This window comes from Capricornis sumatraensis, chromosome 2 (genome assembly GCF_032405125.1).
Source record: "Capricornis sumatraensis isolate serow.1 chromosome 2, serow.2, whole genome shotgun sequence".
NCBI classification, from domain to species: Eukaryota; Metazoa; Chordata; class Mammalia; order Artiodactyla; family Bovidae; genus Capricornis; species Capricornis sumatraensis.
Genome location: NC_091070.1, coordinates 28,705,028 through 28,721,534, shown reverse-complemented (window position 1 = coordinate 28,721,534; position 16,507 = coordinate 28,705,028). Strand labels below are relative to the sequence as shown.

Here is a 16,507-nt window from a genome sequence, read left to right as displayed (position 1 = left end):
CAAACACAGTTGTATAGATTTTGACCAGGGTTTTTTTTCCTTCAAGCAAGAGAGGACGGAAGGAGCATAATGTGGTCATAATAATATTGATGTTGGAGACAGACCACCTGGGTTTGAATCCTGGTTACAATGTTTATTAATGTTTGCCTGTTATCACTGTGGCAAATTACTGACCTCATGATGCCTCAGTTTCCCCATTCACAGAATGGTGATAATAAAGTACTGATTTCATTGGGTTATTGTGAGGAGTAAATAAGTTATCAGATGTAACTTTCTAGAATAGTGCCTAGTTCATGATCAATGCTGTATATGGGATTGCTTTTATTGTTATAATAGCACCACTATTGACTTCTGTTGCTACCAATGGGTTTTTAGGAGGGATGACAAGTTTCATTTTTAGACAGAATTTCCTGAGATCCTTGAGGACTGAGGCTTAGAATAGCATGTGCTGTTGCATTTAGAATCCCATGAGGAGACTGGACCAGTTATACTGCAACCTGGGTGCGTTCACTCTCATTCATATAGGGTGACTCTTATCCCACTGCTCTCTCCTCTCAAAGGAAGCAATGTCCTGGCAGATTTCAGGGTGGAAATGGCAAAACCCCCTCTCACGCATTCTGAAAAGTAATCTAGATATGGCTCTAGTGTCCTGAGGCAATGATGTCTGATGATTTGTGCACTGACCAAGAACAGAGGTTCTATGTTCAAGTCCCAGCTTTGTTACTTTGTTAACTTCTTTGCCTAAGATAAGTTACTTAATCTCTCTATGCCTCTGTTTCCTATCTCTAAAATGAGAGTAATAATAATTATCCCTACTTCATGGTGTTGCTGTGGTGATTAAATGGAATAATATATGTGAAGTCCCCAGAAGATACCTGGCATATAGTCTATGTTTAGTTAATGGGAAACATTATAATTACTGTTATGATTATGCAACAAGGAAGAGTAATTTAAAATTTATGCTGGATCTGTTTCTGTGATTCAATCCTTTTTTGGTATTATAAGAATACATAATGGTCTGCCTCAGGGAGATAACCTAAGCAGCCCAACTATGAAGGATTTTAAGGAAGTGAAACTAACACATTCCCCTGCCTGAAGCTTGCCATTCTAGGGGACATTTGCAAGGACCAAATAGTCTTTTTACTTTGTTTCCTCACCCCGCCCCCACCCCGCCCCCGAAGCTCTGATCTATAAAGAACCTGGCAACCAGGCCCTGACATGATAGCCTGCCAACTTCTTGGTCAGCCCACTCTCCAATTAAAGTCTCTTCCTTGTTGCAACCCTTTGAGACTCGGATTCATTGGCCCATTGTGCAGCGAGCAGAGCAAGCTTGGACTCAGTAATGGTTATTATATTGAGTGAGGAGAATCTGTGCTCTGTGGATGATCAGTGGCTCACTGGGAAAAAAATCAAGGACCCAATACTGTAAAATTAATGAATTCTAATTCTTAATTTTATATATGAAGAAATTCTTGTGGACTAACTCAATCTGAAATTGATGACTTTTGACTCTGAAAAGTTTTAATAGTAAAACAATCATATACTATTAATGATATTAGTCACTATTAATACAATTAATATATGTTAATGTGATTAATGTAATTAAGCATATTAATAGTATGTAATTTAATAGTAATACAGTGCAGTTCAGTTGCTCAGTTGTGTCTGACTCTTTGTGACCCCACGGACTGCTGCATGCTAGGCTTCCCTGTCTATTACCAACTCCCAGAGCCTACTCAAACTCATGTCCATTGAGTCGGTGATGCCATCCAACCATCTCATCCTCTGTTGTCCCCTTCTCCTCCTGCCTTCAATCTTTCCCAGCATCAGGGTCTTTTCAAATGAGTCAGTTCTTTGCATCAGGTGGCCAAAGTATTGGAGTTTCAGCTTCAACATCAGTCCTTCCAATGAACACCCAGGACTGATCTCCTTTAGGAGGACCATTTGGATCGGGACTCTCAAGAGTCTTCTCCAACACCACAGTTCAAAAGCATCAATTAATTCTTCAGCTCTCAGCTTTCTTTATAGTCCAACTCTCATATCCATACATGACTACTGGAAAAACCATAGCTTTAACTAGATGGACTTTTGCTGGCAAAGTAATGTCTCTGCTTTTTAATATGCTGTCTAGGTTGGTCATAACTTTTCTTCCAAGGAGCAAGTGTCTTTTAATTTCATGGCTGCAGTCACCATCTGCAATGATTTTGGAGCCCCAAAATATAAAGTCTGACACTGTTTCCATTGTTTCCCCATCTGTTTCCCATGAAGTGATAGGATAGAGGCCATCCATGATCTTAGTTTTCTGAACGTTGAGTTTTAAGCCAACTTTTTCACTCTCCTCTTTCACTTTCATCAAGAGGCTCTTTAGTTTTTCTTCACTTTCTGCTATATGGTATCATCTGCATACCTGAGGTTATTGATATTTCTCCTGGCAATCTTGATTCCAGCTTGTGCTTCTTCCAGCCCAGAGTTTCTCATGATGTACTCTGCATAGAAGTTAAATAAGTAGGGTGACAAAATACAGCCTTGACGTACTCCTTTCCCAATTTGGAACCAGTCAGTTGTTTCGTGTCCAGTTCTAACTGTTGCTTCTTGACCTGCATACAGATTTCTCAGGAGGCAGGCCATGTGGCCTGGTATAGTAATACTAATGGAATACAAATGGCCTGGTATTACACGTGGAATGGAATCTCAGAGTTGAAAAAAGTGCCAGTGGATGTCTAATACAACCACTTCTCCAGTACATATATCCCCTGACTACCCCCGTGATATGTAGATGGTCCTATACTCTAAAGGTGGGGAAAGTTTAGTTTTGGGCCTGTTAGTCTGTGGATCTCTTCCATATGTGATGGTCCATCCCGTGCTAGAGAACTATGCCTAGCACACTGAGACGTGAGGAGACTGTGTATTGTAATGGTGTTCTGTTGGGATGGTAATGAAATCTCTTCTAACGCTTAGCTTTCAATGTCTTGCCATGGGTCTGGTCCCAGATAACTATAAAATTGAGCGAGCTGAATACAATATGCTCTTAAGTCACTGGATCAGCTACTCCATAAAAGAGAGAAATAGATTGAATGTTGACACCTGTCAGGTAGAAAGTTTGGAGTCAGAGAATTTAGATCCAGAAAAGACCTGGAAAATGATCCATACATTAGAAATGATCCACAAATGAAGAAACAGGGTCAGAGAGATTAAGAGTCTCAGCCACATAGACTCAGCTAGCTACTATGAGCGAGCGCAAAGAAAAAGAGTTCTTTCTACCAGCTCTCTCTGATTCTCCAGCAGAGTGATTAGAAGTGTGGCCTCTAGAGACAGACTGCCTTGGTTCAAATTTTGGTTCTACCCTCTCCTGGCAGTGTGATCTTCAGACAGTTGTAGACTTTTCTCTGCGTCAATTTTCATATGGGAAAGATGGGAACAGTAATAGAGGTTTTGTGTGGATTAAATGAGATATGTGTAAGACACTTAGGACCCTTCCTGGCATATGAAAGACATTCAATAAGTGTTTGGTATAACTGCTTCCAAAGAGCCTCAGGAAAATCAACTCTTAAGCCAGAGAGTAAATGTTTTGGCCAGGTGAGTGTTTTCAAGTATTTTCTCTTACTTAAAATATGGCCTTTAAATTTCTTCCTAGCTTCTAATTCTTAACTGATCTTCAGGACCCACTGTCCTGTTAACAACCATATCCTTCCCTGGAACCACTGTGAGTTTTGGATGAAAAGAGGAAATCTTTAAAAAATAATTCCCTATTATTTATAGTTCCAGTCCATATTCAGCAGATATTTACAGTGTCATCTGCCCTTGCCTGACACAGAGGTAGTGCCTGGAGGGACACAGGGGTGGGCGGTCTTATATGCTTCTTATCCTCAGGGTGTGTACAAGTTAGATGGAATGGTTGGCAGTTAAATAGGTAATTTCTGCCACAAAGCTGGAGGAAGCACTGACAGGACAGGCTAGAGAGTGATTTTACAGCACATGGAAGGAGCCTTAAATCCCTAAAGTTGATTTAAGGGATCAAGGAAGAAATCTCTGGAAGAAATGATACCTCTGCTGAGACCTTAGTGGTGAGCTGGATTCTTGACTAGTTTAGACAGGGACTAGAGAAGAGTATTCCAGACACAGGGGATCATGTGTGAGTGTTGAGTGTGAGAGAAGGGCTCAGGCTTGAGAGAAAACACTGAGTATTCATCAATCCAGTCAACATTCAACAAGTGTTTAATTAAGTACTTACTCCTTAGCATGCATTGTTTTACGTACTATAGAGACATCAGATAACAAAACAGGCGGTATTTTTATTTTCACGGAATTTATTGGGGAGAAGAAAGAAAAAATATCAAGTGCAGGGAACAGAACTCCTTCAGGTCAGTCACTCAGTCGTGTCTGACTCTTTGCGACCCCAAGGACTGCAGCACGCCAGGCCTCCTTGTCCATCACTGACTCCCGGAGCCTACTCAAATTCATGTCCATTGTGTCGGTGATGCCATCCAACCATCTCATCCTCTGTCGTCCCCTTCTCTTCTAGCCTTCAATCTTTCCCAGCATCAGGGTCTTTTCAAATGAGTTGGTTCTTTGCATCAGGTGACCAAAGTATTGGAGTTTCAGCTTCAGCATCAGTCCTTCCAATGAATATTCAAGATTTATTTCCTTTAGCATGGACTGATTGGATTTCCTTGCAGTCCAAGGGACTCTCAAGAGTCTTTTCCAACAGTACAGTTCAAAAGCATCAATTCTTCAGCACTCAGCTTTCTTTATAGTCCAACTCTCACACCCATACATGACTACTGGAAAAACCATAGCATTACTAGGTGGACTTTTGTGGGTAAAGTAATGTCTTTGCTTTTTAATATGCTGTCTAGGTAAGCCCACAGAGCTCCTTAATGTAGAACAATCAGGGAAGTGTTTAGGATGAAGTCAATCTGAGACCACAAAGTTGAGAGGAGTCAACCAGGTAAACACTTGGGGAGGGAGGGTTTCTGGCAGAAGGAACAACATGGGCAAGGGCAGGAATGATCAGATACTGCTGGACAAACGAAGAGGACTGACCAGTGCGCTGGGGTGGGGAAAGTGGTACGAATGATTCAGAGTGTCTGGGTTGGGTTGTTGGTGATGGAGAAAGGCATTTCTAGTATAAACTAGTTATTCATTATTTTTTAAGACACGTACAACGTGGTGTTGGTTTTCAAATCTAGGAAGCTCTTGGAAGATCTCAGTAGCTAATATCTCTTTTCTGAAGTGAGTCTTCACTCTGTGTGTCAATAGCTGAGATGAGGCAAAGAGCATGTTTTTCATCACCACCAGCTAGAAGTACACGTAAGATACATGTGTGTCCAGATTGCCGGTCCTATTCCCAGTCGTGCACACATGTCAGCAGTGTAACGACCCAGCAGGCTGCCCAGCTCAAGAGGGCTCAGTATGTTGGTTACAGGGCACTGGCAGTGGGGTGGCATGGGGAAGAGGGTACCAGTGTTTTCTCTGAGCTCTAGCCCTGTAGTTCTAATTACCCTTCTGAGCTTTCTTTTCCTGTTTCATTCCTTTGGACTCAAAACTTGTGTTTCAAAAGTGCTTTAAATTCTTTCTACCCACCTTCAGTCTGCTTTGATCCAGATTAAGTGACCACTGCTTCTCTGGAATACCTGTCTCTGTTTTCTTGTGGGCCCCACAGAAGACTCATGGCTCTCGTTTGCTTCCAGCTAACAGCTTCGGAGATGATGAAGAGCTGTCCACATCTTCTGACAGAGATGAGGAGGTGATCAAACAATTTGAGATTTCTGTGTCCCGGTCCCAGAGTTTCCGCTCGGGAGCATCTGAGAAAGGAAAGCAGACAGGATTGGAGCATAAACCAAAACCCAGTCACTGTCTCTCTACCCACAAAGAAGACAGCACACAAGTGTCCACCTGCAAAGGTATTCTTTGCATCAAACCTTTCCTTTATCTAGACCAGGTATGTCTAATGGTAAGAATGATTTTGAGTCACTGCACTGGTATTTGTGAGTCCAGAGAGGAGAGCAAAAAGAAGGGTGATGTCCAGAAGGTGGGACAGGGCAAAAGGGCTGTTCAGATCTTCCAAGGAGCCTCATGCAGAGAGAATGGATCAGCAGTACCAAAGTCTTGATCCTGAACTGTGGAATCCCCTTCCTTCCTCATAGTTAACTGCTTTGTACATTTTGACAGCTAATAACTAGAATGGTATTTTTCAAGGTTTATAAAATTTCATTCCATTCTGAAAAGTACAAAAATGTTATATACATGTCTGCTGATGTTGCACTTCTGTGCCTTTCCTCCCATTTGAAAATGTAGGATCCATTTTCCATATATCTATGTAACCCTAGATGATAGGTTGTATTATTAAAACAATAGGTCTGTTTTACCTTCCAAATAAAAATAATGTGTTTTCATAATATTGAATAACCTTTTTTAAACAACATGTACCCTGCACACTCTCCCTCATGCCCTATGGTTTCTGGAGCCCAACCTGTATTAGAATCCTGGGTATGAGCAGATCTCTTGCCACCCTCCATCTTCATATTAAGTGTACTTTTCACAAAGGGAGAGGGGGACACTCAGGGCAGGGTGAGGACAGCCTGTGACTGTGAGTGGGGCTTGTCAAGGGTCCTTCTCCCTGCCCACCAGGCACACAAAACAACCTAGGGAAAGAACAGTATGATAGTTCTTAGTGCTTTCTATAGCAAAGGTCAGGCATCTCTATCTCCCTGACTCCTTTATGCCCAGAACCCTGAATGGTGTAGGACGTTGAAATAGGGAACAGTCTGTGAAGTGTATCTGGTAAAAAAAAAAAAAAAAAAAAAAAAAGCCAGAGAAAATGTCATACTGTCTACCACAGTGACCTGGTCTAAAATGACCTGGGTTCTCTAATCTTTTCCTTCTTTCCTCTGGTGCTGTGGTTCATCCAACCAACGGGCTCATAGTTGGTCTTCCTTGTTTTTCAGCACTTAGTAGTAGGAAGACAAAAAGGAGAATGTAGAACTGAGAGACGATAACGGAAGAAATTTCTGATTTGATGATATGGATGAAGTGGGCAAAAAAGAACGAAGGAGGCAGAAAGGAAAATTAACAAATGAGCCCTATTTTTTAGCAGGAATATAATAATTTGCTGACCTAATGTAATTTTACTAATGCGCATGGGCCACATAGCATTTTATTGCTCATCTTTTTAGCCCAGGTAAGCCAAGAGATAAACACTCAATGTAACCAAAGAATAGCAACAGTTGCAAGAGGCCCTCTGTAATCTCCTCACCCTCTCTCCTATTTGCTTTTTCTCTGCTGTTACATCACAGCATTCCTCTCTCTCCACTGAGAGGGCAAATGTTAGCTAATGAAAGTTAATCGCAGTTGATCCCCTATGAGTAGCTTGTTTAATTCTAAAGCTAATGGCCCCATTTCCCAGAGGCCTAAGTGTCTAGATTTTGATTTATACAAACTCACTGTTCTGAGAGTTCTGACAAACACTCTAGCCCATAACCTTCCTGGAATTAGCAGCAACTTTTGTCGTAACTGGTGTGATTCTGAGTTTTTTGACAGATGGTGATAGAAAGGCTACATTTTTCTCTACCGAAGGGTGGAATGAGTCTACTACACTGAATGAATTACCTGTACATTTTGAAGAAAATCAGCAGGAGTTTTCATAAGAATGATTAACTGCATGCTAAATTTTAGGTTATCAAATGCCATGGAAATGTTAATGTAATTTTTATTGCATGATTTTTTCTGTGCCATTTCTTTTTGTTCATTTTTAGATCATTGAATTTGTGTCAGCAGTAAAGAATAATGAAAAGATTAAGCATGCACCCCAGAGAGAATTTTTTTAACGCCTATTCTCTATTTAGCTATTTTCCCTTCTACCTTAAACATGTTTTTCTAAGATAAAATTTGCATGCGTGCATGCTAAGTTGCTTCAGTTGTGTCTGACTCTTTGCAATCCTATGGACTGTAGGCCGCCAGGCTCCTCAGTCCTTAGGATTCTCCAGGCAAGAATAATGGAATGGATTGCCATGCCCTCCTCCAGGGGATCTTTCCCACCCAGGAACAGAACCCCCATCTCTTATGTCTCCTGCATTGGCAGGTGGGTTCTTTACTACTAGTACCACCTGGGAAGCCCCAAGATCAAATTTAATTGTAGACAATTCTTTCACTTAAAGGGTGCATTCAGAACATAGAACCAGTGAAATTCAAGGTCCAAACCCACGTAAAACCTTCTTCATATTCCAGAAACTTCTTCATATTCCAGCTAAATTCTCTCTTGTTTCACGTATCTGATTTAGTGTTATTGTGAATTAGTTGTCACTGTATTCCTGATAATGTCAAAGAGGGCTTGGCCTAAGTGATCTGAATCAGGAGCTGTGCATGACGTCTCTATGCATGTAAGGTGGGCTACAGAATATTAGCCCACATATTGGACTTTTTGTTTGTCTCGAGCAAAACCTTATTTTTGTTTGTGAAATATTTAGTTCTTAAGATGTTTCATAGTAGCTAATCATTACCTTCCTGGTGTCATTTAAAACAAGTCAGTTATCTCCTCTGTGTGTGTGTGTGTGTGTGTGTGTGTGTGTGTGTGTGTGTGTGTGTGTGTGTATGTATTTTAAGAGATTTATTGCAAAGAATTGGCTTATGTGTTTGTGGGAGCTCTGAAATCCACTGTTCAGAAGGAGAGGCTGAAACTCAGGAAGGAATTGAAGCTTCAGTCTATAGATGAAATTACTTCTCCTCCAGGAATGCCTCAGTTCTCCTCTTAAGGCCTTTCAAGGGACTGATTATGTAGGATAATCCCCTCTACTGAAAGTCAACTTTAATTATATCTACAAAATGCCTTCACAGCAACTCCTAAATTAGCATTTGATTGAATAATTGAGGCCTATAGCCAAGCTGACACATAAAATTGACCATCACGAATGGTAGGCAAAAGTATGGGTAATGGAGGGAAGAGTCTTGTAGTAGAAAAGAAAGCATAAAAGGATAATAGGTTTATACTCCTTCAAAGTGGGATATGGACTAAAAAATCTCCTCTCATAAAATAAATATGGTTGATGTGACACAATTATGCTCTATAATTTCTAAGAAGCCAGGATACATTTCTCGACAACAGGCAATTACTTTTCTGTATGTGTTTAAGGTGACCTGACCCTCTTTAATTTAAAGCATGCAAAGATGCTTTATGTAACAGTGAATAACCCTTCCTCCTCCTTGCAACTTGACTTGTCCCCAAGATTTGCCTTTCTAATTCATTCCTTGCTTGTCTGTCAAGGAAAATGGTTTGTTACATTAATATAGTTCTTACGTTTTTCAGTTATGAATAGCTTTTTAAGGCTTTAATGTAGCTTTTGAAAATTCCCTTATTACTGATCTAAGTATTATCACTGTAGGAGTTGAAGTCATGAGACAATTTTATGGGGGTAATTTCTTGGCAGAGTTAGATTTTGTGCTGAGATCCTGCTGGGCGCTACACACGTTGATGGATGACCCACTGTTTAATAGGACATTTTAGTGTTCGTGTATGTGAGGAATGGATGGGCTAATTAGAGCCTGAGAAGAAAATTCCGCTTTGTGTTATAGGGTTTTGCAAATGAAATAACCCTTGTTCTGTCATTTTCTGGGTCTGTGTGTGTGTGTGTGTGTGTGTGTGTGTGTGTGCCAAATAACTGAAAGTATGAATGTCAAGATTTTAGGTATCCTATGAGAGTGTTTCCAAGACGCCTGAAGTGAATTATTAAGAAAAACAAGGCAGATGGAGAATTTTCCAATGGCTTGCCATGATTTGGCAAAATTCCAAATGAGGGGTTGGAATTCGTGCCCTGAAAACCAAGTCTTCCCAAAGACTTTTGTGTCTGGTCTGCAGAGGGTGATGCTGTGTTTTTAAGTTTATGTGTTTATTGTAGGTGGGTCAAATATTGTCTGCTAAACCACTGTCCACACTGCTCCATATTGCTACACATCTTACTGTTTCAAGTATTTGTTATCTGCATAGCCTTGAAAGCTACTTGGGATTTAATAAAACCCACTTTGAGTCTGAAGGGGTCAGAGAAGATTCAGGAGTTGTTGGGACTTTGGATGGACAGGAAGGAAAGAAGAGGAGGAAGGGCTTGAAGACCGCTGTGAACAAAAATATACAACGGTTGTTTTCATGGACAAGACTATGCAGTATATGGATGTTGCTTAGCAGCTTCAAGGACCTTATGTTCTAGCTCAGATTTTAAGACCAATGGTGGGAACAGCTGCTATTATACAGTGTGTAAATAAGAGCTGAGTTTGTCATCCGCACGAATCCTGTCTATATCTTTAATTTTCCATCATCCTGGGAGTGGGGACACTGGAGAAGAGTAGAGGCCAAAGAGAAAAGACATCCTTGGCTACTTTCTGGATGTGGGAGGCAATTTAAGGTGAAAGCTATTGCTTAGGAAGAACAGTAAGACCCTGTCAGTTTTTCCTATTTTCTGAGGGTAACTTGGTTGTCAGGGAAGAGGAAGGGGATGAACAGGGTAAGGGAGTACTGAGAGAGAAGAGAATGACACTAAGGGCTGAGAAAGACTCTGGGTCTAAACGAGTCAGGGGAGATTTGGGAGTTGTCGGGTCTACGGATGGACAAGAAGGAAAGGAGAGGAGCGAGGGCTTGAAGACTGCTGTGAACAAAAATATACAGCTGCTGTTTTCATAGCCTATGAGACCATAGATGTCTACAAGTTTGGTGGTAGTACTGAATGGGCTTTGCTGGGTTGGATGAGGCCAGACAGATAAGCAAGGCTAATATTTATGGAAAGGCTGGTGGTTGCTAGGCAGATATTATTTCACATGTCCACAGTAAATTTCTGATGGCCTTTCCCAATGACTCAGTGGTTAGAGAATCTGCTTGCAATGCAGGAGATTCAGGAGACTTGGGTTCGATCACTGGGTGGGAAGATCCCCTGGAGGACGAAATGGCAACCCATTCCAGTATTCTTGCCTGGAGAATTCTTGCCATGGACAGAGGGGACTGGTGGGCTATAGTCCATGGGGTTACAAAGAGTCAAACATGACTGAGTAAGCAAACACACGTAGACAATGAAACAAAGGTTAAGACAGTTCAAATATTGTTCAAGTTCTTAATCAGAACTTTTAAACCCAGGTCCTTTGATTCCAGGGGCTTTCCAGGTGGCACTAGTGGCATTAGTGGTAAAGAATCTGCCTGCCAATGCAAGAGATACAAGAGATGTGGATTTGATCACTGGGCTCAGAAGATCCCCTGGAGGAGGAAATGACAACCCACTTCAGTATACTTGGCTGGAAAATTCCATGGACAGAAGAGGCTAGTGGCTTATAGTTCATGGAGTTGTGAAGAGTTGGACTTATTTTATCCTTCTAACATAATGTACATCCTAAATATGCTCATATTACCATAAAGCATTCAGTCTTCTTGTATCCTATATAATGAACTAATGGATTTTGATTTTATGGGCCAAGTTTATCCACTATATAGATGAAAGTGTGTTTCAGCAGATGTTATTTAATGAGTTTTGTTTTAGCAAACTTGATTGGGGGTAGTTGTTATTGCCCATTTTCTCTAGATAAAAAGATGAAACATGATAGTACATTTGAAAGAATTTCCTTTTTGCGAATTTAGGTTTGGATGGAGCCAGCCAACTGACTTATTCTGAGAATCTGTCTTATGGTGAAGATGATCCCATCTCTGCCCATTCACAGTCCCCTTGTGAGCTGGGGGACACCAGGCACCATGGTGTATCTCCTGGAGAGACCAGCGTGGTCCACAGCCTCAGCCGGCAGTCCACAGAGGGCAGCCTGGAGATGGAGACAGCTTTTAATAACCGGGGATTCGAAGATTCCTATGCTACTGACAGCTCCTCTGTTTGGAGTCCAGAGGCAAGTTGTTTGTTTTTCCTTGCTTGAATATTGTCAGCTCCCTGGTTCATTGTTACCCTTCCCCTCCCTGTTCTTTTCCTCCCTTTTTCCCCACCCTTCAAGAAGAAAATTTTTCCAAAAAGGAAGCATTACTTTGAAAAACAAACACCTAAACAGCCTTTAATGGAAATATATTTTTTATTCAGAAGACCAAGTCCCAGTTCCTATGTGTGCCACTAAAAAAAATCATATATAAGTAAAATCTATCAAAATGGAAAATAAAAAGAAGCATTGGTGGCAGATTGAACCCAGCAACAACCAGGCTTCATTTTTTATATAAAGGAGTTTTTAGTTCTTTAGGGAGGCTGGATTATTTCCTTCATAGTTTCAACTAAATGGAGTATATATATATATATATTTTATACCAAATCTTAAGTTATGAATTTTTGAATATGATAATTATTTGGGGATGAAGTAAAAAATACAATGACCCTGCAAATGAAATTATACAAGGTGTTATGATGAAGATCATATAGTATGAACCTATTTATTAGGTCCAAATTGAGCTGAAGTTCTAAGAGATGGCATTAGTCTGTCATGTCTCTCTGTCCATTGACTTTGCTTTTTGGATAAATCTCTGATAAAACATACATTGCCTAATTTCTTTTCCAGTTGAAACTTACTCCAAAATATGCCTAAACATCCAGAAGTATGACTGGAGGATTGCTTAGATTCATGTTCACTGAGTCACTGATACTATCTAACCATCTCATCTCATCCTCTGCTGCCCTCTTCTCCTTTTGCCTTTGATCTTTGCCAGCATCAGAGTCTTTTCCATGAGTTGGCTCTTAGCATCAGGACCAAAGTATTGGAGCTTCAGCATCAGTCCTTCTATTTAATATTCAGGGTTGATTTCCTTTAGGATTGACTGGTTTGATCTCCTTGCATGACTTTGCTGCTGCTGCTAAGTCACTCCAGTCGTGCCCGACTCCGTGCGACCCCATAGACAGCAGCCCACCAGGCTCCTCCGTCCCTGGGATTCTCCAGGCAAGAACACTGGAGTGGGTTGCCATTTCCTTCTCCAGTACATGAAAGTGAAAAGTGAAAGTGAAGTCGCTCAGTCGTGTCCGACTCTTAGTGACCCCGTGGACTGCAGCCTACCAGGCTCCTCCGTCCATGGGATTTTCCATGCAAGAATACTGGAGTGGGGTGCCATTGCCTTCTCCATGCATGACTTTAAGAGATATTAAATATTCTAATATTTAATATGTCTAATACCTACTTTGAAATTAATGTTGATGAAATAACTCATGTAGTTATATAAAATTTTGTGTGAATAGAGGAAGGAGAAGGGTAGATGGATTTTGTTAGCATCAATCTGCCTGAGAAAATAAACAGGGTGAATCTCTTATTAGAACCTGGACTGTCATACACACCAAATGCTCATCAAGGAGGAGAAAAAAAAAATCACAGAAAATTATGTTTCAAAGCCTGACTGCTAAGGTACTGGAGCACATAGAGAAAGCATGAAGAGATGACACAGGGATATGTGTACTCTGTGTAGAGTTATTGCTGAAGTCCAGGGATGGCAACTCAGATACGTGGTTTGTGGCTGGTTAAAAGAAAACCTTCATATAGAGACCCTCAAAGCTATCTATCTTATACATTTTGTTTTTAAAAAAAGTCTGCTTCCTACTGGTTTACTGCCAAGAATCAGATCAAATCCCACACACTAACATTCAACATTTAAAAATACGATTCTTTTTGGCTCTCTCACCACATAAACAAAACAGAACTGTTTACCTGCCTATTGACAGTCTGTCCCCTTGATAACCGTACCACTGGGCTTGGAATTACTTTCTCCAGGCAACCTCCCGTTTGCCTGCCTCATGGAGCTTCAATAGAAGACTGGGTGTTGAGGGCACTAAATGTTCTCAGACTCCAAAAATACCCAGACATCTCTGTGTGCTCCATTCAACCTCCTATCTATTTTGAGACAAAAACTGTAATTTGGTGCTCCTACAGTAGAACCTCAGATGCAGTGTGGAGGCAGTTCCTGTAAATGTCTGCTTTGCAGGCTTAGCTCGCCTTTTAAGAATTGATTTATTTGCCTCTTAGCTGTATTAAGAAGCCTCTCTTCCCCTGTGTATCTGGCATCAGGAACACACTGTGGGGTTGTTTACTTTGGGGCACACAGATGACATCAACAGGATCTTGTTAAAACAGAAAAGCTTTCAGTTGGATAGAAACATCTTTAAATCTTCATGGGTTTTGCCAGGGTGGTGCAAGTGTTCCCATCTTAAAGGAAAACCCAGGATATGAGAGCCAAAGGAATCATTTATTTTGCCTCAGAAGGAAACCGGTCATGCAGTGTGCCTACCTGTGAGGCTGATGGTTTTGCAAGCATTGCTCTTCTCTGCTAGAAAAGGCCATTGACTTTTTCCTGCAGACCCAAGGCTTGGCAGGGATGATGATAGGAGGGTGGTTGGCGATTTTGAGCACACAGGGAGGCAGCTGTCCCACTTTTCATCTCTGCTTTCCACTGATTAACTGATTGGCCTTGAGAAGTTAATTAAAATCTGCCAAATGGGGATAAAAATGAAGAGATTTTTACCTTGCAGGAAGGTCAGATGGATTAGCTGTATTAACAGTACCCACCTGAGGAGTGCCTTTAGTTGCCTGGTGATAGGTAGAGTATGCTGAAATAATTAATTGCTATGAAAATATCAGCCTTCACAAATCTTGGTCTCAGATCAACCCAGGAAGGGACCACAAAGCCCAGTTTTTATGAGCCATAGCTTGGATTGTCCCCATCCAGAGTCTGACTGTTGCCTGGAGCTGTGTCTAATTCAAGATTCTCAGGACAGTTATTTCAGACCCTTCCCCAGGATCTCAGCACAAAGCTGCAGATGGAGTGAACGTTTATCTGAATGCAGAGCCTGGTAGATAAGTGTGGAAATGCTCATTAACTAGATATTTTTACCTTGGCATTGACATTGATGACAAAGCTAGGAACTGTTAGCTAATATCAAGAGCAGAAGCATAAAAGGATGTGAAATTCAAAGTAGTGTGTGTTTCCACCTCCCATCTCCTATCTTATTTCCTCTTCATCTCACACACTTACTATGCATGTAAGTAGTTAAGGTGACAGGTTTGTGGGGGAGGAAGGTAGATACCATTGTTTCACATGAGATTTGGGACTTTGAGCATTAATACTGGCAAATCTTGGGTAGTTCAGGCTGGGCATATGATTTGGGTGGCAAAGAATGAGTTATTTAGGCATTCTAAGCCTTGGTTCCACTCTGCGCCAAAATGAGGATATTGAAAACCTATCTTATTAGGTTAATGAAAAGTTAATATGCATATCTAAAAAGATAATGCTTCTTAGCTGGATTTCCCAAAAGTACAGCTTACTTTGTTAGGACCTGCAGGTCCCAGGAATCAAGAGTGAGGGGCAAGGGAAGTGATACAGGGAAGGGAGAGCCAGTATGAGAGTGTATAATCCAGTTGTCTGCCACTAAGTGTGACTCCTGACTTGATCTTGTGCAACTATACTATAAGAAGCTGTAGAAATTAGTCCTAGGACTTCTGTCCAAGGGGAGAAAAATTTATTGCATGGGGGGCATGAACCCCTCACATACTCTGGACTTTATATTGATGGGTGACAAGAAGTATTCTGTAAATTTCCAAGCTTTGCCATCAGCGGACAGGCCTTTGGTGAGAGTTGAGAGTTACCTTGTGTGGGAGGGAGGAAAGATTTTGTTGGCTTGTGCCAGACAGAAGCTCCTTAGAGCCCAGCCTGTAGGGGAAGAAGGAACAAGAGGCCAAGAAGGTCTGAAGTGCATACGAATGGGCTTTGTGTCCATAAAGTGTGCTACCAGGTGTAAGGAAGGGCTTTAGTGAGTGTTAACTGTTATTCCTTATGGTCCAGCAAGCAATGTAGAGATGATCAAGGGTAAGCTAAAATAGATGGGAGTTTTAACAGAAGACTGTGACTTGATTTTTGAGTTGGCATAACTCCTTGGAGACTTGCTTCTAATATTATATCTACACTAGTCAGTTGTATTCAAAAGTCTCTATAGCAACCACTTTTATCACTTGAAACTAAGTACCTCTGAATAGAAACAGTCACACATGAATGCATGCTCAGAGGAAAAAATGTAAGAAGCCTAAATTTTCCCTTAAACAAGGAGCCCAGGTTTTCTTGGTAGACTAATGTGAATCTTAAAGAGAGGGCAATTATTAGACATCTACTAGGTGTCAAGTCCTTTAATTTTCACAGCAACCCTGTAAAGTAGGTATCATCTCCATTTTACTGTTGATTAAAACAGGAAGTGGGAAGGATTAAATAACTGCCCAGCGTCCTAGAGGTAGTATGTGGTAGACTTGGGATTCCTAACAATATCTCATTCCAGAGAACCACGCACTTTCACCTGAATTCTGTGGGTGAGTTTTGTTGATGAACATGCATTTATGAGGTCTATTATTATATTTTTAAAAATAAAGAGTTCTTTGCTTTTCAAACTTTTTATTTTATATTGGAGTATAGCCAATTTAAAATGTAATAGTTTCAGGTATACAGCAAAGTGACCCAGCCACACATATACATGTATCTTTTCTCCCCCAAACCTCCCTCCCTTTCAGGCTGCTGTATAACATGAGC

At 41.0% G+C, this 16,507-nt stretch overlaps 1 protein-coding gene across 1 annotated transcript in view; it reads left to right on the top strand.

The window, feature by feature from the left end:
* Nucleotides 1–16,507, top strand: part of SYT16 (synaptotagmin 16) — a 150,158-nt gene that overhangs the window by 108,747 nt on the left and 24,904 nt on the right. The window contains 2 exon segments of the mRNA XM_068992202.1: nt 5,691–5,903; nt 11,609–11,865. Coding sequence (XP_068848303.1) covers nt 5,691–5,903; nt 11,609–11,865 — 470 coding nt within the window.